Source organism: Phyllopteryx taeniolatus, chromosome 13 (genome assembly GCF_024500385.1).
Source record: "Phyllopteryx taeniolatus isolate TA_2022b chromosome 13, UOR_Ptae_1.2, whole genome shotgun sequence".
In the NCBI taxonomy this organism is placed as follows: domain Eukaryota; kingdom Metazoa; phylum Chordata; class Actinopteri; order Syngnathiformes; family Syngnathidae; genus Phyllopteryx; species Phyllopteryx taeniolatus.
In genome coordinates this window covers 26732222-26752047 of record NC_084514.1, presented here as the reverse complement: position 1 = coordinate 26752047, position 19826 = coordinate 26732222, and the positions used below count along the sequence as shown (strand labels likewise).

General features: G+C 43.5%; 1 protein-coding gene across 3 annotated transcripts in view; it reads left to right on the top strand.

Annotated features, from left to right (window-relative positions):
• The window catches only part of ak7b (adenylate kinase 7b), a 224280-nt gene that overhangs the window by 118770 nt on the left and 85684 nt on the right, over window positions 1–19826 (top strand). For all 3 annotated transcript variants that reach the window (XM_061795579.1, XM_061795577.1, XM_061795578.1), the window contains 2 exons: window positions 8001–8129; window positions 8284–8395. In XM_061795579.1, the coding sequence (XP_061651563.1) occupies window positions 8001–8129; window positions 8284–8395 (241 nt within the window). The remainder of the gene's footprint in view (window positions 1–8000; window positions 8130–8283; window positions 8396–19826) is intronic.

The following is a 19826-nucleotide window of genomic DNA, read 5'->3' as shown; positions in this document are numbered from 1 at the left end:
AATACAACATCCACATTCCTATATACATACTCCAGAGAAGGGACAAGTCGGCAATTGTCACCAAACATTGATATTATTCCCCAATTAATCGTTAACCTATTTCACAAAAGTATTAATGTCAATAGACCAAGAATCACATAACAATCAGCATTAAGTCAGCAATCAAACAACCTGTAATAGAACAACACTATCAAGCTGCATCCTCCTGGGCGTCCTGAAAAATAATGTTATTTCCACAAATCAGAGTCTTCCCCTCTTCCTCATGTACACAGTCGCAAAGGTCAATCATTCATCAGTCTGTGTAGACCGTACTCTCTTGTCAGTCACACTGTCCTCGGTAACTAAAGGTTTGAAGTCCGAATATAGGGTCATGGCACAAGAGTACTTAATTTGAACTCAGGCTCCCAACATCTTGGGATGCTATATTTAATATGGGTGAGACTTACTCTTGCACGTGATCACATCTCCACAAACATTGCTGTCAGCCGGCTCCATTGGTGCTCCATTTCTGCTTTTAATTAATACAACACAAACAGTAAACACGAAACATAAACATTTAACACAAAACATAAACAATTAACACGACATGACAAGCGAGACTTCTGACACAATAACATTGACCTGTACCCAGGAGTGGATGTCCATTCCCACTTACACCACACAGACAAAACAGAATACTTATCGGTTGAACCGTAACTCCCAACCATCCCATTTTTAAGCATTTGTGTTCTTACCCAGTTAGCGGATCTACATCCGTAATTTCAGAGTTATGAAACTTGTACAGCCACCTGAGGCTTCTTTAACACAATTAATATCCAACTTCCCTCGTTCCTGTTTGGGCAAACAGCTGACTCATCTCCTGCAACCACGTAGCTTGTATTTGAAGGTTGATAGGTTTGAAACAAATATTACAATCACGACACTAAGTCTTCCTCCTCAGTAAAGCGATATTTCTGCTAGAGTGACGATTTAAAAATAGCTCAGGCTAATAAAGATTCATTTTTATCACTATCCAGGTGTAAAAGAAGCGGCTTACTTAAATGTTGCTCAACCATCTGCTCCGCCGATCGTAAACGCGCACACGCACCCAGTCGTAAAGCTGGCCCCCCCAGCTGGGACGCCCGTGTCCTGTCATAAACAGTTTGATACCATATCCCTGCAATTTCAGGGCTCTGGGGCCAAGAAGGACTTCACAGATCCATATGTCAGGCATGGCTCCAGGAAGCATTAACTAGTCAATCAACCTGAATTAGGAGACAGAATTCAAATAAATAAACCTCCTCAAAATTTACTTGCCAGACCGATGGGGGAAAAAAATCCTCTTTGTCCTCCCTGCTCTACTGCTGAATCTGGGGAGACAACCAAACAGATTAATCCTAACACCATATTAGACATTCTCAAAGACAAGTACTCCACATAATTTCCCTTGTACATGATGTAAATTAGGCACTGTCTCATGGCGTATGTAGCTGGTCATTGATAAACACCCATGAGAATAGAGGAAGTTACTCTATTCTCATCTATCGTATTTTCCCTTCCAACATAGCTGGCCAGTCACTAGGCTAAGTAGCGAATCAACTTAACACCTCTGGAATATCCTCCCTCTTCTGTGAATGGAAAGGATTGCATTCACTATACTGTATTACTATTCACTATAATGTATCAACTTACTATTGCAAGGATGTCTTACAGTCGACTCGGGTCCCTCTAGTGATTTTCTTAATCCGGTTTGCCACAAACAGGAATTTCTATGTATATCTACTTACAAAAAATACAGACTCTCTTTATATTCCCAAATGTCAACGTAGCATAGACTGGTTGACAGCCTAATGTAATCACGAAGGTGCTTTTATATTAAAACCCCAATTCCAATGAAGTTGGGACGTTGTGTTAAACATAAATAAAAACAGAATACAATGATTTGCAAATCATGTTCAACCTATATTTAATTGAATACACTACAAAGACTCGATATTTAATGTTCAAACAGATAAACTTTATTGTTTTTAGCAAATAATCATTAAATTAGAATTTTATGGCTGCAACACGTTCCAAAAAGATGGGACAGGGTCACATCACCTTTTCTTTTAACAACATTCCATTAACGTTTGGGAACTGAGGACACGAATTGTTGAAGCTTTGTAGGTGGAATTCTTTCCCATTCTTGATTGATGTACAGCTTCAGCTGTACAACTGTACGGGGTCTCCGTTGTCGTATTTCACGCTTCATAATGCGGTACACATTTTTAATGGGAGACAGGTCTGGACTGCAGGCAAGCCAGTCTAGTACCCACACTCTTTTACTATGAAGCCACGCTGTTGTAACACGTGCAGAATGTGGTTTGGCATTGTCTTGCTGAAATAAGCAGGGGCGTCCATGAAAAAAACGTTGCTTGAATGGCAGCATATGTTTCTCCAAAACCTGTATGTAACTTTCAGCATTAATGGTGCCTTCACAGACGTGTAGGTTACGCATGGCATTGGCACTAACACAGCCCCATACCATCACAGATGCTGGCTTTTGAACTTTGCATCCATAACAGCCCGGATGGTTCTTTTTCTCTTTGGCCCGGAGGACACGACGAAAACAATTTGAAATGTGAACTCGTTTGACCACAGAACACTTGTCCACTTTGCATCAGTCCATCTTAGATGAACTCGGGCCCAGAGAAGCCAGCAGCGTTTCTGGGTGTTGTTGATAAATGGCTTTTGCTTTGTATAGTAGAGTTTCAAGTTGCACTTACGGATGGAGCGCCGAACTGTATTTACTGACATTGGTTTTCTGAAGTGTTCCTGAGCCCATGTGGTGATATCCTTTACACATTGATGTGTTTTTGATGCAGTGCAGTGGAATCGAAGGTCACGGACATTCGATGTTGGTTTTCAGCCTTGCCGCTTACATGCAGTGATTTCTCCAGATTCTCTGAACCTTTTGATGATATTATTGACCATAGATGATGAAATCCCTAAATTTCTTGCAATTGTACGTTGAGGAACATTGTCCTTAAACTGTTCGACTATTTTCTCACACACTTGTTCACAAACAGGTGAACCTCGCCCGATCTTTGCTTGTGAATGACTGAACAATTCAGGGAAGCTCCTTTTATTCCCAATCATGGCATCCACCTGTTCCCAATTAGCCTGTTCACCTGTGGGATGTTCCAAACAGGTGTTTGATGAGCATTCCTCAACTTTCTCAGCCTTTTTTTCCACCGATCCCAGCTTTTTTGGAATGTGTTGCAGACATAAAATTCTAAGTTCATGATTATTTGCTAAAAACAATCAAGTTTATCTGTTTGAACATTAAATATCTTGTCTTTGTAGTTCATTCATACATACATACATTTTCTACCGCTTATCCGAGGTCGGGTCGCGGGTTCAGTAGCTTTAGCAGGGACCCCCAGACTTCCCTCTCCCCAGCCACTTCATCCAGCTCTTCCGGGGGGATACCGAGGCTTTCCCAGGCCAGCCGAAGGATGTAGTCTCTCCAGCGTGTCCTGGGTCGTCCCCGGGGTCTCCTCCCGATGGGACGTGCCCGGAACACCTCACCGGGGAGGCGTCTTTGTAGTGTATTCAATTAAATATAGGTTGAACATGATTTGCAAATCACGTTATTCTGTTTTTATTTACGTTTAACAGAACGTCCCAACTTCATTGGAATTGGGGTTGTACAAATATGCAGTGTATGTGAAGCACGGACACATTGACGAAAAAACAACAACAATCCCCTCGCCCCCATACATTTTTACTCGGCAACCAACCGTCCCTCCAGGATTTTGCAGGATATTAAAAATAATAACAATAATAATAATAATAATCCTGCCCCCTGCACTTCTTTACATCGAATAAACAACCTCAAAATGCTACAAGATGAAAATAGACCCCATATGATGACGACAAATATTGGATGTCTTTGTCCCTCCTCCTTCCCGTGGGTTACAGGGGCCCCTGCCTGGACCCGGGGCCCCCCCGATCAGAACCCGAGTGGTGTTCTGTTATTGGACTTCTGTGCTCATCACGGATTGTCCACAACAAACACCATGTTCAAGCATAAGCAGTTTGACTTGCGGCTCATCATTGGATTTGCAGCTGCATGTCTTGGACACTCGGGTGAAGAAAGTGCGGAGCTTTCAACTGATCAGGCCCAAATGTATTGTGAGGGTCTGCTGGGAACATCTGGCAGAATTTCCTGTCAGAAGGAGTTTCAACTCCCACTTCCGGCACAACTTCACCCACGTTCCGGGTGAGGCGGGGGACATTGAGTCCGAGTGGACCATGTTCCGCGCCTCCATTGCTGACGCGGCTGACCGGAGCTGTGGTCATAAGGTGGTTGGTGCCTGTCTAGCAGAAACCCCCAAACCCATTGGTGGACACCAGCAGTGAGGGATGCCTTCAAGCTGAAGAAAGAGACCTATCGGGCCTTTTTGGCCTGTGGGACTCCTGAAGCAGCTGATGGGTCCCGGCTGGCCAAGCGGAATGCAGCTTTGATGCTTCCTGAGGAAAACACTCGAGCGTGGAGGAGTTTAGTGAGGCCATGGAGAAAGACTTGCTGACGGCTTCGAGGAATTTCTGGCCTACCATCCGGCGTCGCAGGATGGGGAAACAGTGCACCAACAACACTGTGTATAGTGGGGATGGGGCACTGCTGACCTCGACTCAAGACGTGAGTATGTGTGGAGATTACTTCGAAGACCTCAATTCCACCGACATACCTTCCCATGAGGAAGCAGAATCTGGGATCTCTCAGGCGGGCTCTCCTATCACTGGGGTTGAGGTCACCGAGGTGGTTAAAAAGCTGGATGAATGGCCAGCATTTTCCCTTGCCCAGACGTGGGGTCCACCCCTCTCGACCCAGGCCTAGAGTTGGGGCTCGATGACAAGCACCTGGTCGCCAGGCCTGCACCCATGGTGCAGCCGAAGGAGGGGATCGTGGCAGTCCAATCCCCGGCTAGAGAAGCTGGCTCTAGGGACATGGAACATCACCTGTCTGGTAGGGAAAGAGCCTAAGCTGGTGTGTGAGGTTGAGAAATTCTGACTAGATATAGTTGGGCTCTTCTCAATACAGCTTGGGCTCTGGTATTATTATTCTTGAGAGGGGTTGAACTCTTGAGTTGTCCAAAGTGAGAGGTGCTAAGCAGGTGTGGTCATACTGACTGCCCCCCAGCTTGGTGCCTGTACGTTGGGACTCATCTCCTTAGACAAGAGGCGATTCTCCCTCTGCTTTCAGGTGGGAGGATGGGTCCTGACTGTCGTTTGTGCCTATGCACAAAACAGCAGCTCAGAGTACCCACCCTCTTTGGAGTCCTTGGAGGGGCCACTGGATTATACCCCTGGTGGGGAATCACTCTTTCTGCTGGGGGACTTCAATGCTCACGTGGGCAATGACAGTGAGCCTGGAATGGCATTATTTGGAGAAATGCCCTCCCCTGATCTGGACTCGAGTGGTGCTTTGGGTTATTGGACTTCTGTCCTCATAACGGACTCTCAAAAACAAACACCACATTCAGACATAAGGGTGTCCACAAGTGTACTTGGCACCAGGACACCCTTGGCCGCAGTTCGATGATCGACTTTGTGGTCGTGTCATTGGACACGCCCACATTTCTTGGACACTCTGGCGATAAGGGGGCGGAGGTGGTGGTATGTTGGCTCCGATGTTGGGGAAAGATGTTGGCAGACCCAAACTTATTTTGAGGGTCTGCTGGGAGCGTCTGAAAGAGACCTTTGTTATAAGGAGTTTGAACTCCCACTTCCAGCAAACCATGTCCCAGGGGACAGGGGGGGGACATTGATTTTGAGTGTGTCGTGTTCTGGTGGTCAGTGCCTCATGTATTGGCTATCCCCAAACCAATTGGTGGACGGCAGCGGTGAGGGATGCCGTCAAGCTAAAGAAGTATGCCCATTAAGCCTTTTTGGCGTGTGGATACCGACAGGATCTGGCGGAGAAGCAGTGCACCGTCAACATGGTGTATAGTGGGGACGTGTGCTGCTTACCTCAACTCAGGACATTATGAGTCAGTTGGTCGAATACTTTGAAGATCTCAATTCCACCGACACGCTTTCGGAAGGAAGCAGAGTCTGGGGACACTGCGGTGGGCTCTCCTATCTCTGGGGTTGAAGCCATCGAGGTGGTTATAAAGCTCCTCAGTGGCAGGGCCCCAGGGGTGGATGAGATTGCCCGAAGTTCCTCAAGGCTCTGGATGTTGTGGGGCTGTCCTGACTGACATGCCTCTGCAACATCACATGCACATCAGGGAAAGTCCCTCTGGATTGGCAGACTGGAGTGTTGTTCTCACTTTTTAAGAAGGGGGACCGGAGGGCATGTTAGAACTACAGGGAAATCACACTCCTTCCCTGGTCTATTCAGGGGTTCTGGAGAGGAGGGTCTGTCAGGAAGGAGCAGTGTGATTTCTTTCCTGGCTATGAAACATTGGACCAATAGCAGGGTCCTCAAGGGTGCATTGGAGTTCGCCCAACCAGTCTACATTTTGTGAACTTGGAGAAACAGAAGGAAAGAACCTGTGTAGGGTGCTCCAAGAGTATGTGGTACCGGAGGGCTTAATATCGTGCCTTCGGTCCCTGGACCAGCGGTGTCAGAGTTTTGTCCGCATTGCTGGCAGTAAATCAGATTTGTTTCCAGTGAAGGTTTTACTCCATCAAGGCTGACGTTTGTCACCGATTCTGTTTACGATCTTTATGGACAGAATTTGTAGACACAGCTGAGCTGTTGAGCGTGTCCGGTTTGGTGACCTCAGGATTGTGTCTTTGCTTTTTCCAGATGATGTGGTTCTGTTGGCTTCATCAAGCAGTGATCTACAACTCACACTGGAGCGCTTTGCAGCTGAGTGTGAAGCAGTTGGGATGATAATCAGCACTTACAAATCTGAGGCCATGGTCCTCATTCAGAAAAGGAAAGAGTGCCCTTTCCAGGTCATGAATGAGATCCTGCCCAAAGTGGAGGAGTTCGAGTATCTTGGGGTCCTGTTCACGAGTGAGGGAAGAATGGAGCGATAACTCGACAGGCGGATCACTGCAGCGTCTGCAGGGGAAGAAGGAGCTCATTCAAAAGGCAAAGCTCTCGATTTACTGGTTGATCTACGTTCCTACCCTCACCTATGGTTACAAGCTGTGGGTTGTGACCAAAAGAACACGATCGTGGATACAAACGGCCGAAAGGTTTTCCTCCACAGGGTGTCTGGGCTCTCCCTTAGAGATAGGGTAAGAAGCTCAATAATCCGGGAGGGGATCAGAATCGAGCCACTGCTCCTCTGCATCGAGAGGTATCAGATGAGGTGGCCCCGCAACCTGACCATGGATATGCGGAAGAAAATGGATGGTTGGATGGAATTTAATATTTATTGTGACAGATCAATTCAAAGCTAGGATACAGTGCAGTTCACTGCACAGTCAAGAGGGCTTTGACGATATTATGTCTAGGGCCAAAGTGATGCAATGCAATCCACTGATAGGAGATCAAGAAATGCTCAGATTTCGCTGTTTTCTTAATCCACGATTCACAGACAGCAGAAGTGGGGAAATGTTGACCTTGTTGACCTTGTAGCAGAATCCCCCACAGTTACAGGGACAGGTACAGGCAAACGTGATGAGGCCTAACCCTAACTGATACGTGTTGTAGCGTCTGGCACGTGTAATTGTCTGATACTTAAACCCCGATTGCATTATCAACAAGGCATTAAATAGGGAGGTGTATCTGAATGTGGCTAGAAGAACATGATTTGTTCACAGATTATCTGTCAAGTAGAATTTGAGTGGCTGTCTGTCAGGGAAGACTGTGACACACATAATAATAGATTACACAACACAGGAGTACTTATGCTGGCCACTTGTGTGATGGAGATGGGAGCTATAACATTTTGAACTTCAAGATACTAGTGTATATTTATTTTTTTATTTATTTGACAATAAAACGATTTATTCATTCATTCATTTAACAATAAAAACAATTATGTTGAATCTATATTTCTGTTTTGTACTCCTAGCCCATTCGTATGTGTGTTCTGGGTCCTCCTGCAGTGGGGAAAAGCAGAGTGTCCAAACAGATATGTGACCACTACAAGCTCCATCACATCAGGCTAAATGAGACAATCTCTGAGACCATCTCTCACCTGGTTAGAGTCTCTGCACTTTTAATTTGTTGACTTTGTTTCCCATTAATGTTAGGAAAAAAATTACATAGCACTTATTTGTCAGTGTCACATTTTGTAAAGTTGAAGTAAAGTTTTTAATTATGCTAATTGCTCAGGTTTTTTTCTCCATGTCCAGGAATATATGGTGAGGAACCCTTTTTCAGATACAGAGAATGAGGACTCAGCATCAGCAATAGAAGCCCAAGAACTGCTGAGTATTTTCAAGGACAATATGGAGCAAAATGGAGGTACAGACTTGGGGAGGGGGGGTCAATTGAACTATTACTATACTATAGTAAACCGTACTCTCATGTATTGTATTGTACAGTGGAATTTCCAAATTCAAATCTGTTCCATGAAATTGGTTGACTTTTAATTTCAAAACAATTTCATGTCATCCAAGTGTGAAGTGGGTGGCTGTGGTTCAATGGGCGGCTGTGGCTAAGTAGGTCGAACGGGTCTTCCGATGACCGAAGGGGCTGGTTCGAATCCCGACTCTGACTGTCCGCATGTCGAAGTGTTCTTGGGCAAGACACTGAACCCTAATTTGCTTCCAGTGGACCTGGTAGCGCCTTGCATGGCAGCAGCCTCCCATTGTTGTATGAATGTGTGTGTGAATGGGTGAATGTTAAGCTTTGTAGGTGCTTTGGGCACTGTGATAGTGTAGATAAACCACTATATAAGTGCAGTCCTTTTACCATTTTACAATTTAAAGACAAGTTAAAGTAAAACTAAAATAATGTAAAACTACTCACCCTTTGAAGACAGCTGATGTCAAAAATGTCCATTCTGTAATGGAGATGAAACAGGAAGGTTTTTGCGTGTGTTTGTGTTACCCAGTTGTGTAATTGTATGTTCAACACGCCATCTGGTTCGTATATTTCAATTATTTATGAATCTATAATTTAATTAATTGTATTGCTCATACCCAGGGTTGAGAGGGTTACTTTAAAAATGTATTCTGATACAGCTAATTATATGGTTAAAAAAAAAAAAAAAAGTATTAATCCCAGTACCGTATATTAATGTAACTATAATACTTTAAATTACACACTTGTACTTTTGGAAAACTATAATACCAAATACATTAATAAAGGCAAAATAAACTAAATATCAATGAAATATATATTTATAAATAGGTGCAGTGACTTACAAGTTTAATTTATTCCATGACCATGCTCTTAACTCAAAAGACGTACCTCAAATACTCTTTCCCCAGTGAAATTAATAGAAAAGCCATTATTCTGTTAAAGCCCTTCTAGTGTGCACGCTTGGGCATCAACAATAAACTGCAGTAATATTGGTCGTTTTTCAACAAGGATAAAGAATAGTGTATGTCTGTGACTATTGCTACATTGCCTGTCTACATGTGTTGCTACCGTTTGTGTTCAAATATCCATTGCTTAAATCACAGGTGTTAAACTGCAGGCCCGGGGGCCAAATCTGGCCCGCCAACTCCTTTTATGTGGCCCATGAAAGCAAATCAAGTTGACAGATGATTCTTGCTCAAATTCTCATATATAATAAATAGTATTGTTGAGCTATTGCAAGCATTTTCTGTTTACAGTAATTAAGTTGAACAAACCATTACCCTTGACTTCTGATTCAAGACGAGGTATCTATCAATTTGTTGTGTGTATGTAATATTATTATGAGGTGACTAAACAGTTATATGGTTTCACAGTCAACGGCCCTCTGAAGGAAACCGTGACTACAATGTTGCCCGTGACAAAAATTTGTTTGACACACCTAGTTTAAAGCGTTATAATCCAGGGGTAAACATAAGTGGTGCGCAGGTGCGCATGCACACTGCAAATATTTGAAAGCGCACCAGATTCAAGTATGTCACTTCGCATTTGTGTACCAAGCATTTTGCATTTTCTTTTTTTTGAGGAGATGAGGCTTGAGTAGTGTTGTGTTGTTCACAAACAACTCGTTCTCACACAAAATCTTTTGAGTGAATGTACTGAAAGAATCTCTTCATGAACTGATGAATTTTTTTCTCAGTTCAGTTGAGCTCAGTCGTGAGTGTGGGGGCACAACAAACTCCCTCAAACGGCACCACTCGTGCGGTGTCAACAGTGGCTGAGCACAGGGGGTTTGCTGATGGCGGGCTTCATCCGTGTTTCTGTCTCGCTGCACAGACTATGACGGTCCATCAAAATATGTCTTTACGTAAAACCAGTCCGTGTTGCAAAAAAATAAATAAAAAATTTTCAGCCCTGGAGAACTGTGTCAAAATCAGCTGACTGCACTGTCCCATACTGTAAGACTTTAAGTGTGTATCCACCACTGACTGGCTGTCAGTAGTGGTCACTTAACTAGCTACACACTTGTGCAACCTGAATAGCGATTCATTTGCTCTGATTGTGTTTCACAGTGTTTGTGATAATTTGCTCACCACTATACACCAATACTAATTAAATAAAAACAATTTCTAGTTTATCCATGACCTTGGAAATATCCTTATTGACCAAGTACACGCGCTACAAATCTCGGACAAGTGTTCCCAAAATTTACGTTTGACAAATGACCGTCCAAAACAGGCGTGTAAGATAGCTTGGACCCACGGCTGGGCTCGTAGCCTGTGATGTTACGCCGACCAGCAAGATGGCTAGGGTTGGGCATCGAGAATTGAGAACCGATTGGAACCGTGACTAACATTCTGGTTCTCCTGGAATCGTTCAAATTTAAACATTTTCTTTCTCAGTTTTGATGCCTACAGTCCGCCGACCCCAAAGAAAAGTGGTGGAAACCAGCAAAGAAGAAAGCGCACAAAGATGTGCTTGTGCCCAGCGTCGGCGGCGAACAAAAATGTGGCTTAACTTTGTTAAAATTAAAGACCAGTCGCCTCAGTGCAACACTTGGTATAATATTATATTGTTCAAAGGAGGCTTTCACGATGTGTAGAAGTCTGACGTGCTGCCTCCCGCTTCAAGCCTCAGCATACACCGCACTGAGCTTCAGTGAAGTCAACTCTCAGTCAACTGGGTGAGTGAAACAATAAAATACGTCTATGCCAACATTGAGGCAGCTAACGAAGGTCAACGGTTGGTTGCACTTTTGCACTGATGGTTTTTAGCCTACAAACAAACGTAAGAGCCGATGACAGAAAAAAAAAAGCTTAACATTCATCTAAAACTTCAACAAAGGTCGAACTAGCAACTTTACATCACAATGAATTGGGACAAAATTCACATAAACATTGTCTCACAGAATCACAAACACTAATGTTGTGCGTCATTGGTGGGTAGGTAAAGGAATCAACGTTTTATAGCATTAGGTTCCATCACTTTCATCTTCAAAATTCACCGGTGTCATGTGTTACTTTTCGTGCGTACACTTCAAAATAAAAGGCTATAAACAGGAAGTCAAGTTAAACTTGCACATATAAACCATTTGATGAGGTAAAACAGTCCTAAATACAGTACAAAAGAACTATTTAAACAATGCTACATTTAACTTTGAGCTGACACATTAATTAATGAATATGAAGTCAATTGTGTTAGTTCCACACACATTACCTTTTAGTTAATAGGTTTGATATTGATACTGGTATAAAGAACGCCGAGTCAAAACTATGCTGCGGGCTGCTAACAAAATGGATGTTTGTAATTTGCTCAAATTCAAACGATGCCCAACCCTAACGATGGCTAAAATTTTAAGTTGCTTCCAATGCGAATTTGTTGCTGTTTGACGAGGGCTAACGCAAATCACCAACTACAAGTCTAATTCCCACCCAAGGGGTTAACGACCTTGCCCTTGCGCAGATCCTCATCATCCACTACTCTTACTTTGATCGCTCATAAGCGCTTGACACCGCTCCAGACACCGCTGGGCCCCCAAACACACATCACAATGGTCTCCAACGACCCCCACCCCTCCCCTCGCTCTTTCAATACACCCTAAGACACCGCGAATGAGTTAGCTCCCGTCTTCACTGACATTTTCAACACCTCCCTGGAGTCATGCTATGTGCCAGCCTGCTTCAAGTCCTCCACCATTTTCCCTGTCCCCAAGAAGGCACGGATTACAAGACAATGTCTACAGATCTGTGGCACTGACATCTGTAGTCATTAATTCTTTTGAGTGCCTGGTCCTGTCAACCTCAAGCCAATCACCTCCTGGACCGGCTGCAGTTAACCTACAGAGCCAACAGGTCTGTAGATGACGCACACAACCTGCCCCTCCATTCCATTCTGCAGCATATGCACTCCTCAGGAACCTACGCTAGGATCCTGTTCATAGACTTTGGCTCTGCTTTCAACTTCATCCTCCCAGCTCTACTCCAGAACAAGCCCTCCCAGCTCAACATGCCCTACTTCCTCTACCAAGTGGATCACAGGCTTCCTGATGGACCGGAAGCAGCATGTTCGGCTGAGGAAGACTGTCTCGGACACTCAAACCATCAGCACAATATACCCTCAGGGCAGTGTACATTCTACGCTGAACATACAATCACAACGCATGCGCGACAATCTCATTTTCTCGGGCATTCCAGAAAATGCTCTGGAAGAACTGTGGCGCAGATTAAAAAGTTCATGATGTCCGCGCTCACGATACAGCAAGATACAGTCACCAAGAATACCTTTCACCATGTTCACCGATTGGGAGGCCCTCGTCCAGGAAACCGACCATGTCCCATCATTGCACTTTCAGCAAAAAATTTTTGTGAAATCAAAAGGTCGTGAGCTCAAAGGGACTGCGTTTGGAATGAACGACTAGTTCCCCAAGGAAATCAATGAGAGGCGTAAAATCTTGAATCTTGATGATGAAGAATCACCATGAGAAAGGCAAACGAGCGTAGCTAGTTGTCGATAAGCTATAAGTCGACGACCAACTGTTTTGTGATGCCAACATCACGCCCTGGCTCTTCTAGATAAGTACTTCTTTTGATCTGTTGTTGTTATTAATTGTCAAAAGTGGATTGTATTTTGTTTAATTCTTTCCACTTTAGCTTCGACAAACAAAGAAACGGAATCGCGCATGCCACAAGTATGAATTCTCACTCCTACCTATCTGCTTTCCTGCTCTGCTTGTTTCCACACACACGAAACACACAAGTCGCTCAAAACTCTTCTTGTGCACAACAACCACCACACACCATATTATCCCCTTGTCACCATTTGTTTTCTATGTTCAGTGTTTGTTCGTTACCCTTCTAGTATGCACCCTGGCTGTACTTCAATATAGCATCTCTATCACCCTCTCTAATTAACATTTGTCAACACAATACCAAAATATCTCCCAAAAACTGTAAAAAAAACAACAACAACAAAGAATACATAGTACCCAATCTATTTAAAATTACGATACATATACCCATTATATGTCACACTTAATTTTTGTGTCATGGAATGTCAATGGCATTCGATCGCAGGCAAAGAAAATTAAGATTATAGATTATATCACTAAATTGAAATCAGACCTCCTCCTATTACAAGGAACGCACCTTATTGAGTCAGAAGAAATTTCACTCAGGCTATCTCGGCCTGTTCAGATTACTCACCCTATTTGGAGTCCTTGGAAGGGGTGCTGGAGAGTGCTCCCGCTGGGGACTCCATCGTTCTGCTGGGGGACTTCAATGCTCATGTGGGCAATGACAATGAGACCTGGAAGGCCACGATCGGGAGGAACGGCCCCCCGATCAGAACCCGAGTGGTGTTCTGTTATTGGACTTCTGTGCTCACCATGGATTGTACATAACAAACACTTTTTATGAAAAGCTGGAATTTTTACTGAAACTACTCAATCTTGCAAAAGAGGTGATAAAAATGGGTGACCTAAATGTTAATTGGGAAGTTAACAAAGTTAGGAAAAAATTGAAAAGTGTTATGGATGATATGGATATGACTCAGGTAATTAATGGCCCTACGAGAATTACAAACTCCACCTGAACTCAGATTGATCTAGCTTTTACAAATAGGCCAGAAAGGATCTTGAAGCCATACAATATGCTCACAGGATTGTCTGATCACAATCTTATAATGGTCACAAGAAAATTAAATAAAAAGCGCTTCATACCCTTGGCCACCACTGAATCCAAAAGGATACCAAAACATCTTCTTCTTCTTCTTTTCCTTTCGGCTTGTCCCATTAGGGGTCGCCACAGCGCGTCATCCTATCTCCTGCATCCTCCTCTCGAACACCAACTGCCATCATGTCTTCCCTCACGACATCCATCAACCTTCTCTTTGGTCTTCCTCTAGCTCTCTTGCCTGGCAGCTCCATCCTCGTCATCCTTCTACCAATATACTCACTATTTCTCCTCTGGACGTGTCCAAACCATTGAAGTCTGCTCTCTCTAACTTTGTCTCCAAAACATCGAACCTTCGCTGTACCTCTGATGAGCTCATTTCTAATTTTATCCAACCTGGTCACTCCAAGAGCGAACCTCAACATCTTCATTTCCGCCACTTCCAGCTCTGCTTCCTGTTGTCTCTTCAGTGCCACTGTCTCTAATCCGTCCATCATGGCTGGCCTCACCACTGTTTTATAAACTTTGCCCTTCATCCTAGCAGAGACTCTTTTGTCACATAACACACCTGACACCTTCCTCCACCCGTTCCAACCTGCTTGGACCCATTTCTTCACTTCCTGACCACACTCACCATTGCTCTGGATGGTTGACCCCAAGTATTTAAAGTCCTCCACCCTTGCTATCTCTTCTCCCTGTAGCCTCACTCTTCCCCCACCACCCCTCTCATTCATGCACATATATTCTGTTTTACTTCGGCTAATCTTCATTCCTCTTCTTTCCAGTGCATGCCTCCATCTTGGTCCACGGGGATTCCAGTCTAACCTCATATGTCAGCCTATCCATCACCACTGCAAAAAGGAAGGGGCTCAGGGCTGAACCCTGATGCAGTCCCACGTCCACCTTAAATTCTTCTGTCACACCTACAGCACACCTCACCGCTGTTCTGCTGCCCTCATACATGTCCTGTATTATTCTAACATACTTCTCTGCCACTCCAGACTTCCGCATGCAGTACCACAGTTCCTCTCTGGGTACTCTGTCATAGCCTTTCTCTAGATCTACAAAGACACAATGTAGCTCCTTCTGACCTTCTCTGTACTTTTCCATCAACATCCTCAAGGGAAATAATGCATCTGTGGTACTCTTTCTCGGCATGAAACCATACTGTTACTCGCAAATACTCACTTCTGTCCTGAGTCTAGCCTCCACTACTCTTTCCCATAACTTCATTGTGTGGCTCATCAACTTTATTCCTCTATAGTTGCCACAGCTCTTCACATCCCCTTTGTTCTTAAAAATGGGCACCAGTACACTTTTCTTCCATTCCTCAGGCATCTTCTCACTCACTAGAATTCTATTGAACAGGCTGGTCAAAAACTCCACAGCCACCTCTCCTAGATGCTTCCATACCTCCACAGGAATGTCATCAGGACCAACTGCCTTTCCATTTTTCATTCTCTTTAATGCCTTTCTAACTTCCCCCTTACTAATCATTGCCACTTCCTGGTCCACCACACTTGCATCTTCTACTCTCCCTTCACTATCATTTTCCTCATTCATCAACTCCTCGAAGTATTCTTTCCATCTAGCTAGCACACTGCTGGCACCAGTCAACATATTTCCATCTCTATCTTTAATCACCCTAACCTGCTGCACACACTTCCCATCTCTATCTCTCTGTCTGGCCAGCCTGTAAAGATCCTTTTCTCCTTCTTTAGTGTCCAACCTGCCATACATGTCATCATATGACTCTTGTTTTGCCTTTGCCACCTCTACCTTTGCCCTGTGTCGCATCTCAATGTATTCCATTCGCCTCTCCTCGGTCCTCTCAGTGTCCCACTTCTTCTTAGCTAACCTTTTTCCTTGTATGATTTCCTGTACTGTGAGGTTCCACCACCAAGTCTCCTTCTCTCCTTTCCTGCCAGAAGATACACCAAGTACTCTCCTGCCTGCCTCTCTGATCACCTTGGCTGCAGTGTTCGAGTCTTCTGGAAGCTCCTCCCGTCCACCGAGAGCCTGTCTCACCTCTTCCCGAAAAGCTGCACAACACTCGTCCTGTCTCAGCTTCCACCACATGGTTCTCTTCTCTGCCTTTGTCTTCCTAATTTTCCTCCCCACCACCAGAGTCATCTTACACACCACCATCCTATGCTGTTTAGCCACACTCTCCCCTACCACTACCTTACAGTTGGTAACCTCCTTCAGATTACATCGTCTGCACAAGATTTAATCTACCTGTGTGCTTCTACCTCCGCTCTTGTAGGTCACCCTATGTTCGTGCCTCTTCTGGAAAAAAGTGTTCACTACAGCCATTTGCATCCTTGTTGCAAAGTCTACCACCATCTGTCCCTCCAAGTTCCTTTTCTGGATGCCGTACTTACCCATAACTTCTTCTTCACCCCTATTACCTTCACCAACATGTCCATTACAATCTGCACCAATTACGACTCTCTCTCTGTCTGGGATGCTCAGAACTACTTCATCTAGCTCCTTCCAGAATTTCTCTTTCACCTCAAGGTCACATCCTACCTGTGGGGCATAGCCACTAATCACATTACACATAACACCCTCAATTTCCAATTTCAGCCTCATCACTCGATCTGATACTCTTTTCACCTCCAAGATATTCTTAGCCAACTCTTCTTTTAAAATAACCCCGATTCCATTTCTCTTCCCATCTACACCATGGTAAAAATAATTTAAACCCTGCCCCTAAACTTCTAGCCTTACTGCCTTTCCACCTGGTCTCCTGGACACACAATATATCAACCTTTCTCCTAATCATCATGTCAACCAACTCCCGAGATTTTCCTGTCATAGTCCCAACATTCAAAGTCCCCACAATCAGTTCTAGGCTCTGTGTTTTCCTCTTCTCTTTCTGCCGAAGAACCTGCTTTCCACCTCTTCTTCTTCTTCTTTGACTTCGACCCACAGTAGCTGAATTTCCAACGGCGCCCCGCAGGTTGACGGCGCCGGTGGCGGACGATGTTAACCCGGGCCACGACCGATCCGGTATGGAATTCTTTGGATGAACGCTCATATTTGTTTGGCAAGGTTTTAAGCCGGATGCCCTTCCTGACGCAACCCTCTGCATTTATCCGGGCTTGGGACCAGCCTACAGTTTGCACTGACTTGTGCCCCCCATAGGGCTGCATTAGGATACCAAAACATGAACAACAAAATTTCCAAGATTCTATCCAAGAAGTAAACTGGGATTTATTACTCGCTGATAAAAAATTAGATGAGGATTGTTCTAAATTTGCCAACAAAATACAAGCAATTATGATACAATTTACACGGATAATTAAACTAAAAGCTAGAAAGAATGGCCTTCCTTGGTTAAACACATTTATTCTGAAACTGATGAAAGAACGCGATCATTCCTTGAAGTTGTCGGTCAAATCAGGATACAATAGACACCACTTTATTTCACTGAGAAATAGGGTAGTGAAAGAAATAAGAAAATTTAAAGCTGACTTTTTCATTACTGCTTTGAATAGTGCAAAGGGAAATTCAAAAATAACCTGGAATTATATTAAAAAACTATTGGGTGATACACAAAATAACAAAACAAAACTAATGCAAATTAAATTAAATGTAAACATCCTGACGGAATCTCAAGTGATGGCTGATGCTTTTAACAACTACTTCATTTAATCTGTGTCAGAAATCTCTGCTAAGTTTGCAGTAAAACAAAGGAAGGAATACCCTGCATTGTCTGCAACGCAGTTCTTTACCATTACAAATATTACTGAGACCAAAGTTATCGATTTAATTCATTCACTCAAACCATCTCAGGCAAAGGATGTTTTTGGAATGGACACGAACATGCTCAAAGATCTAGGTTCAACTCTTGCTACTCCTATTGCCTCAATCATTAATCTTTCAATTTCATCTGGTCACTTTCCAAAGGCCTGGAAATCTGCTATTGTTACCCCTGTCTATAAATCCGGTGACTCAACTTCTCTGAATAACTACCGACCTATAAGCATTCTTCCGGCCATTTCCAAAGTTGCAGAAAAATGGGTGTCAGAGCAGATTGTCCATTATTTAAACAGCAGCTCCCCCTCTCTCCACCCCATGCAGTTTGGTTTCAGATCCAAGCATTGCACTGAAATGGCTACATGCCTCTTCATTGAGAAAATAAAATCTTCTCTCGACAAGGGTGGAGTTGTAGGGGCGGTGTTCTTGGACCTCAGGAAAGCTTTCGATACAGTAAATCACTCTGTTCTTCTTACCAAGCTCTCAAAATTTAACTTTTCTCACAAAGCTGTGAGCTGGATTGAATCATATCTGCATGACCGAACACAATCTGTATCAGTTAACAACTGCAGATCAGAGTCTCTTAGGCTAACCTCTGGAGTCCCTCAGGGATCAATATTAGGCCCCCTTTTATTTAGTCTTTATATCAACGATTTGCCCACTGTTTGTTCTGAAGCAGAGTGCGTAATGTATGCAGACGACACGGTTTTCTTTGTTCATGGTCGCTCCAAAGATACTGTTGCTGCTAAACTCACGAATACAATGTCCTGTCACAACTTGGTTGCAGGAGTGCTGTCTACAGCTAAATGTTTCTAAAACTGTAGGACTGTATTTCACTAAAACAAATAGAGTATTACCTGACCCCGACATACTTGTTAATGGAGAAAAAAATGCAAATTGTCAGCCAATACAAATATCTTGGGTTAATAATAGATTCACAGCTTTCCTTTAAAGCCCATATTGACAAATTGTGTACAAATATCAAATTAAACCTCGCAAATTTTCTTGCAATTCAAAATTAAATGTCAACTGAAGCCGCAAAAATTTACTTACATTCAATGATTCTTAGTCACTTTAACTATTGCATAACCAGTTGGTCCCAGGCTGGTCAGAATGCAAAAAAACCATTGGAAGTTTTGTACAAACAAGTAATTAAAGTGATGGATAAAAAAACCAAGGCACTATCATCACTGTGCAATTTTAAAAAAATACAGTCTTTTAAACTGGGACAGTCTTCACATATTTGAAGATTTAAATTTGATTTATAAAGTACTGCATGACTTGGCTCCAGCTCCTCTGGCTGAGTTCATCAGCCAAAGAAACAGCTCTGAGCGTGTCACTCGAGGCTCTGTCAGAGGTGACTGTCTCATTCCTCTGCGCAGGAGCACTTTCAGTTAGTCAGCCTGGTCAGTGAGGAGCGCTGGTGAGTGGAACTCAGTCCCTGAGGAGGTTAAACTGCGTACAACATACAAGACCTTCACAAAAAAACTGAAAATGTGGCTAGTTAACACCTGTAGCTGCCAACACTAAAAGACAAGTATGTTATGATGTTTTTTTTTTTGTTATGATCAAATGATTTGTGGTTTTATTCTCTCTTTATAGTATAGTAAGTCTTTGATTATGTATCCTGTATTATATTGTCTTGTAGATGTATTTTACTGCTTTTTTACATCATGGCCAGGGGACTACAGATGAAAACTAGCCTTCTGGCTAATTCTGGCTTTTTTAACCATGTGTATTTCATGTGTTTTATGAAATTGCATTGTCCCCTTTCAAATAAACTGATTAATAATAATAAACACCATGTTCAAGCATAAAGGTGCCCACATGTGCACTTGGCACCAGGACACCCTAGGTCGCCGTTCGATGATCGACTTTGTGGTCGTGTCACCGGACTTGCGGGCGCATGTTTTGGACACTCGGTTGAAAAGAGGAGC